The sequence below is a fragment of the Centruroides sculpturatus genome, unplaced genomic scaffold, assembly GCF_000671375.1.
Source record: "Centruroides sculpturatus isolate CEXI.00-Female unplaced genomic scaffold, Cexi_2.0 scaffold555, whole genome shotgun sequence".
NCBI classification, from domain to species: Eukaryota; Metazoa; Arthropoda; class Arachnida; order Scorpiones; family Buthidae; genus Centruroides; species Centruroides sculpturatus.
Window position 1 is genome coordinate 339547 of NW_019384779.1, and position 7707 is coordinate 347253.

The window sequence follows — 7707 nt, forward strand, 5'->3', positions numbered from 1 at the left end:
GCGTTAATAAATATTAAACAGAAACTTAATGAATAATTTATTATCGTTGAAAAATACGGCCTCTTAAGCTTTTACCGTTTATTATATTGACTTTATAAGTTTTGACGATATATGACTATGAAAATTATGGGAAACCGTTATAAATTTATAACCAACCATTGGGATCTTCTTGGGTTTTACAATCATTTATTGCAAGAAATCAAGAAAATTATTTAATATTAATGCATTAAATATATATATATATATATGTAAATTGTATGATGTATGACGGGTGTTTCTAAGTAGCCAGCAATTAATTAATTAAGCAAACCAATAGCGTGGTTCGTTTTATATGAAACGGACTATTTTATTGGTTCACTTACTTAGTTATTGAGTGCTTTTAAACGAGAAGTGGTACAGAGTTATACTTTACTGGTTCTTTTGTATATAACAGATGAAAAGTATGGCAATCGGTTAAAAAATGACCCCCCAGATTTAAAATTTTTGAACTCGGAAGACCTTGAAATATCGGGAAATGCAAAAGAATTTGGATTTTTTTTCTGTACGTACAGATGTTTGTGTTTGCGTATGGATGCGATTTTTTTTCACCCTTTTTGAAGCTTAATAACTTTTGTGATTTTTGTCGAAAATTTCAGAAATTTTGCAGGGAGGTTTGTGTGTTATGAGGGCTTGATGCTATTAAATTTTGGTGGTTAAAGGTCGAGGGGTGAAGAGATAGAGGGAATCGTGTCATTTCTCAGTATGGTCGGACTTAATGGCGATTTTACTGGCATTTACAATTATTATTATTTTTNAACAGGAAATTTGTAATTAATTAAATACAGTAGAACTGTGCATATATGTATTTTAATTAATACATTTATACCGAGGTTGAAACGTCATTTTTCTTCATTTTCTAAATGTTTAGCAACAAAATTTTAATCTAAGAAAGATGATAATATATGAAAAGAAAGAAAGAAAAATAAGAAAATTTAATTACATTCCCTACTCCTATTTCAATTACACAAAAACTTTTAACAAAATATATTACGCAACAAATATATTACAGTATTTTACAATTGAACATTTTTATATCAAAAAAAGAAATATGGAATTTAATTAAATGAATGTAGAATGTGAGGTTTCCTATCAAATCATTAAAGGTAACACAAATTGACTGATTGTGTAAATTTAATTATCATCAATTAAGTCTATGTTCTGATGATTAGCATCATCCAAACAATAGTAAGATCAATACAGATTCACTTAACGCATTCTATTGGCTACCTGTAGCTAAAATAGATACTTATGTAACAGTGTTTCGGTAAGAAAATTACATTTATGCCCACTTTGAAACATTTCAAATGTATACACAACGTTCTCACGCACGTACAGTTAAATAGATTATTATTATTACTATTATTCATAAAGTTAAATTGTTGCCAAATTTGAGTATTTCTTTTTTTCCAAATTAATTCATCAATTTGTTGTGTCTTTGGCACTTTCTCAACACTATTTTTAGAAGAGTAAAAAGCTTATTCATAATCTATATTTTGGCATATCTCCCATTAGGTCATGCCCTACAATTTGGGAAGCAATTTCTTAATTATTTATGACGTATTTAAGCACGCGGATAAGCGTAATAACTTTGATCCTTTTAATTCTTTATTTATTTTATATTCTTCGTCTTTTTGAAGTTGATAGATTAACTACTTTGCATTAAAAATCGACTATAGAATTCTAAACAGTTTGCTAAAATTTACTTTATGAAACTTTTGATTTTAATTAAATCGTTCCGTAAATTTTTCTTACTGATTAAAATTTATTATATCTTTTTTTCTGTATTCCTTTACCCTAGATTAAATACATACGAGGAGATTAAATCAGTAAATCAAAGCGAATAATGTACAGTTTTCTTCTCATTACTTTCCTATATAAATCCTAAAATTCCCAGATGGATGCATTTTATGAGAATTTTCACACGGTGTGCCTAAGTAGAAGTTAAAATAATAACAGATGGTATTTATTCGAGCATAAATCCTTTTTATTTTTAATTCACTAGTACGGCGTAGAGAGTGCATTAGAAATTCTTAAATCCGTTTGGTTTACACTTAAATCGTTCCGAATCAAAATTTAATACCCACACAATAAACTTAATCAATACATCGACTTGGTAGACCGAAAGCAAACACGTTACTGTAAATTTTTTTTCTTTTTTAAACCACTTTTCTGAACACTTGACACTTTACAGTAGCTGAAGTCAGCCATTTTCGTAAACTGCCAGTTACAATTCCACGAATATCTTATCTTTAGCTGACATTGCTTCTCTTCTCTGACGTCTCCGCTGTCTTTTTTTAAAAAAAGAAAATCGCATCTTATGTTGGATTAAAATAAAAATTTACTGGCGGAAGTTAATTTGTAACTATTAATAATTTATACTTTGGATAAACAAAAATATTGACATCGCGTAGAAGAACGTCAAAAAAAAGTGGTAAGGATTTTAATTTTGATATCAGAAAAATGGTAATTATCGATCGTATTCTGTTTGCATTCCTGTAAAATTGGTAGCAACAGCTTTTCTTTCTTATTCTACGACCTTGAAAGAGAAATTGTTGAAGAGCGCATATGCTGCGAGTTGATTAGTCTCGGAAATCCTGGAATTAATTTCCTTCCAAGTAATGTTAATAATGTACTAATGAACGTGTCGATTTGTTTAGAAAGTTCTGCACTTTGTATTTTCTTCTGTCATAAAAAAAACATAAATAATAATAATAATAATAATAATAATTTGGGTATTCTTCCAGACTTTGCGACTTTTTATCTTTTAAATGATCGTAAACTGAATTATCTTAGTGTAAAACGTCATCACCGAAGGCATCTCGGCAATTTTCTTAATTAAACTTGATTTATTTGTTATAAATTAATTAACCATAAGGAAATTAACATTACATTCAATTTTTATAAGGAAAAATTACAAATTTTTCATAAGGGAATTAACTAAAATTCATTATTAATTTTAAACTTTAAACATAAAATTTAATTTAACGCATTAAAAATTACGAGGAAATGTACGAGTTTCGAGTAAAATATCATTATTATAAACTTGACCACCCCCCAATAACGGCTATTTTTTTATATATTCTCGTCGTTCGGAAGTTTGGCTGTATTTTAATTCGAATCTTGAATCACGAAAATAATTATGATATACCCTAAACTTATTCGTTAGAAATCAGAAAAATGTGTAATGTGAGCTAAAACAAATATATCGCGAGACTTTTTAAATGTTCTTTAGCACATTAAACCCGTTCAAAGAGGACATTGGTCTGCTAGAAAGTGTCAAGTACTTAGTAAAGAACTCGAAGAATGCTTCAACTGTACTAATTTATGAATCGGTATCATTTTCTAGATTCGAGTTTCATGACCAGTGAAGAGTTATTTCCAGATAGGAGGAACAGAAATTTTCAACCGTGCATAATAAATTCTTTAAAAAAATCGATATTAAAATTAATTTACATAACAGAAATAACATATAGAATTAATTTATAATTACATATTATTCTTTTTAAATTTATAATCCGTACAAACGTACCACGCACTTCGAGTTCAGATAAATTATTTGCAATGAATTTCAGGGTAGGCGTCGATTTTAAAATACATAAATAATAGTTTTAATTAAAACGGTTGAGAAATTTCGTATTTAAAAATTAAAAATTCAAAATTAATCTCTAATAAGAGTTGTAGGGTAATCGTAAATTATCATCAACATTACGGGATTTAATTTATCCCGTCTGTAAAGGTCATATTATAAATTCAAGAACTACATTTACGACGTAATCCTTATAGTTTAATGTAATCTGTGTTTATTCTTTAAAACATTGGTGACTTATTTCTTAAATTTAAATAATTTCAAGCTATTTACAAGCTTATTACACAATTTTACACAGTCGAGATTTGAAAATAAACACAAGTTGGTCCTCGAAAAATCTAGACTAATTTCTAGAAAATTAATAAATTATTTAATAATTTAAGTACTGCAACATTCTATATAAACAATTTCTCCATCTTTAATCGAGTTATTTAATTTAAAAAAACCTGTATCAAAATCTAAATTTTTAAAGGTTTAAGATGGAATTTTTAATTTTAATGGGTAATGTCGTTAATTAATAAACAGAAAGCAGAAAATTACGTAACGCGTAACGCAATAACACACAAAAACATTAATCGCAATAATAAAACGGAAATAACTTTAAAAGAAGTAACATTATCCGATTTAAATTCGATAATATGGCAGCTCTCCAGCATTAAAACATATTTGAATTTTTTAAGAATTGTACTGTTATTGATACTAGCGCAGGAAATAAGTCGCGTACAATATCATTTTCGTTCATGCCCGTACAAATACTAAGTTTTTTTTCTTCTTTTCGATATCTTTACACTTAAAAAAAACTCTACCGAGAAAACAGTTAATGAATTTATATAAAAAATAATAATAAATTAAATAAAGAAAAGGCTTTGTTTTCTTTGAATCTTTTTGCCTATGACCTTTACCCTTAAGTTACTTTACCATAATCGATTTGTAACTGTATTTCTGGCAAACATAAGATGTTAAAAGCTTGTGAAATTTCTCTTTTTCAATTATAAAAATAGATGGAGACGATTTTTATAAGGATTAATAATAATAGTTCCTTGACTTCTTAAAATTTCGTTTTATAAAAATTGGACTAAGACCACTTTCGAGTTATGTCCTGTTAAATTTCTTGTTTTTTCATTTAACGGAATTCTACATCGTTAACAACGTTTTACTTTCTATTCTTACTTTTATTTTATTTCATCTCTTATCGAGAAAAACATCTTTCTTTAAGCACATTTTTCAAATTTAAATTAAACCAATCAGCGCTCGTCTAGAAATTCAAACTGTCAATTTAAAAAATAATAATAGAATATGATTGGATAATAATTTAAATTGTTTCTTTTCTGATTATTATCATTCATTTTTATAAATAATAATAATAATAATAATCGATAAAAATAATAATAAAATCACAATTTAAACGAACGATTACGTTTAATGATATACAATTTAATTACTTTTAATCTCGATTAAGTACAACTATGTTAATTAAAAGTAAATATGAAAGAAGTGTAGCGTTAAAATTACAAATTAATGCTAATATTCTTTGTATAATAAATAAAATAAATGATAATTCTTAAAATTATGACAAAAGCAAAATTTATTTTGATATTTCTAATCACGCACTCTTCCGACGAAAAATTATATTAGCGAAGATATATATATATTTGTTTACGAAGTATTACAAAATTAAATAGAATGTAATTATAATTACTTTTCTCGAAATTTAAAATAGATTGCATAACATTATAAACGAAAAACTATAATTAATATGTAATTGGACAAAAAAAATTAATTTAAAAAAATAATTATTCGAGTTTAATTTCGCAAACAATTTAACTATTATTAATTTAAAAAAATAACCGTAAGAAAATAAAATATAAAATAAAAATTATAAAATGGGATAAAAACATATTTCAAATATTTGAAATTATAATCTCGAAAACCGATGCATTACGAATAAAAGTCGTCTGTCTGAGTAAAGAGGGGAAATATTTTTTTCTTTTTAGTTTTAAATTATGAAGTGTAAATAAATATTTGTTTCTTTAAATAATAAAATAAAAGGGATAAAGTGAATTTTAAATCAGCGGAATACATGTTCTATGGCAGACGACAAAAGGAAACTACCAATCACGGCGGGCCTAGCCGGTAACCATGACAACGCAACGGGGCTGATATCAAAGAGAAAGGGAGACTGCGGTAAAATTGGCGGGTTGACTTTGCCAGTTAAAGCTCTTTCTACAACAATCCGTAATCATCTGAACATAATCGTGGACGGCTTTATACAGGTAAACTATTATCGCTTCTAATAGATTCTTAAACTACCACCCCATATTTTTCTCTATATATTTTAAATTATATAAAAATTTTCAACCAAAACAAAAGATTATAATTATTGCAATAAATCCGATTTTAAACGCTTATAAAATATTATTTAATATATATTATCTTTTTAATACGTATTAAGTTAATAGAAAATGATTTAAAACGATTTAAATTTTCAAATTCGTGACGTTTCGTACACGTAACAAACAAATAAAAAATAAATTCTGACGCAATTCGGGACCGCACGTATGCATTACGTTATCGAAATTGATGTAATTTTTTTACGTCATCGAAAATGGTGTCGATCTCCATGCCATTTTTGCTCTTTTTATTGTAACAGGTGCGTAAGTATATTTTAATTATTTAATTCGTTTCTGTCGTAAAATTGGATTTAGATAAAGGTTAAAGTGCGAAAGAATTTATGAAAAAGTTAAAATTATTCTTTTCTTTTATCGATTAAAAAAAATTAAATTTTAATAGAAATTTTGTATTTTTTTCTATTTAAAAATGCGCAATTAAAAGACAAAAATAATAGTTAAATAAATTTTTTAAAAATTTAATAATAAATTAGAATAATAATGTAAGAAATTTCCATTAATTAATAGAAAATGGTTATTTTCTATCGACGAAGGCTTAAATTTTTTCCTTTTTTTAATGGAGAAGAATCTTACCGCCAAATTACATTTAATAAAATTTAAAATTTGTGATATAACACAATAATAAATTTACTGTTTAGAAAACGAGAAACAATGACTGGCGGTTGTTTAATTAAATTTTATTGTAAAAGCTGATGGAAAATTGTAAACTTTTACAAAATTTCCAGCGTATTTTAATGACGAAAATGGCGTTTACAGTTTAGTATTTTCTAAACATCAAAATTTTAAATATAATTACGAATTCGGACTCTATATTTAAATTGCGCTTCTAAATAACTAACCAATAGAATTAAATCTATTTTAGTCTTATGCTAGTATTGCTAAATGACGTCATACGAATACGAATTTATTTGTCTTAACGCGGCGATTTTTATGTCGTAAACTACGACATAAAATTATAAAATTTTATAATAATAGCGCGTGCATATTTACATAATTTATGCTTATTTTAAATCGTATTTTTATGGATTTTTGCGTGAGTAAACATTGGCAGAAAGGCGTATTGTTTTATTTAAAAAAGAAATGAACATATTGCTGTTGCTTTGCGTGGGAGTTGGGCAATCTTGTTTTGCTTCTATAAATAGAACTCGACGGATGATCGAAGTATTTTTAGAACGGTTCGATTTTTGAAAAGAAAATGGAAGGAATCCGCTACCGACATTGAAAATATTTCAATGTTATCTGTTGATGAATATGTTTTAATGAAAATCGCACCCCTTAAATTTATTAATCCGAAGCGATTTTTTAACGATTTTCTATATAACCCGGTAGATGGATTTTTCGTATTACGTACTACAAAAATAACAATTATAGGCAGTAATTTAAATCTTTAATGCGGTAAATATCCTCTTACAATACTGTAGTAGAGGTAATGTAATAAAATGTAAATATATTGACCTTTTAAAAGCAAAATAAGTAGTAACGAGATTTATGCCTATATCAAAATTGTTGTTTACGTTCATCATTCACTATTTTTTGTGTGTAAACTTTTTAAAAAATATTAGCAAATAAATAATAATTTTAAAATATGTTTCGAATATATATTATATTCTACTTTATAAAACTAAAGTTATATAATTTTATAGCGTTGTGTTTTTTTTTTTTTTTTTTATATGA

At 26.3% G+C, this 7707-nt stretch overlaps 1 protein-coding gene across 2 annotated transcripts in view; it reads left to right on the forward strand.

Moving 5' to 3' along the window:
- LOC111629146 (regulator of G-protein signaling rgs-7-like) overlaps positions 1 to 7707 on the forward strand; it is a 54099-nt gene that overhangs the window by 27143 nt on the left and 19249 nt on the right. Inside the window, exon 1 of one of the 2 annotated variants that reach the window (XM_023373015.1) lies at positions 5640 to 5898. The exons of the other annotated variant lie outside the window; for it this stretch is intronic. Within the exon in view, the coding sequence (XP_023228783.1) occupies positions 5713 to 5898 (186 nt within the window). The 5' untranslated portion in view covers positions 5640 to 5712. Of the gene's footprint in view, positions 1 to 5639; positions 5899 to 7707 lie in introns of those variants that run through there. 2 annotated transcript variants of the gene reach the window in all.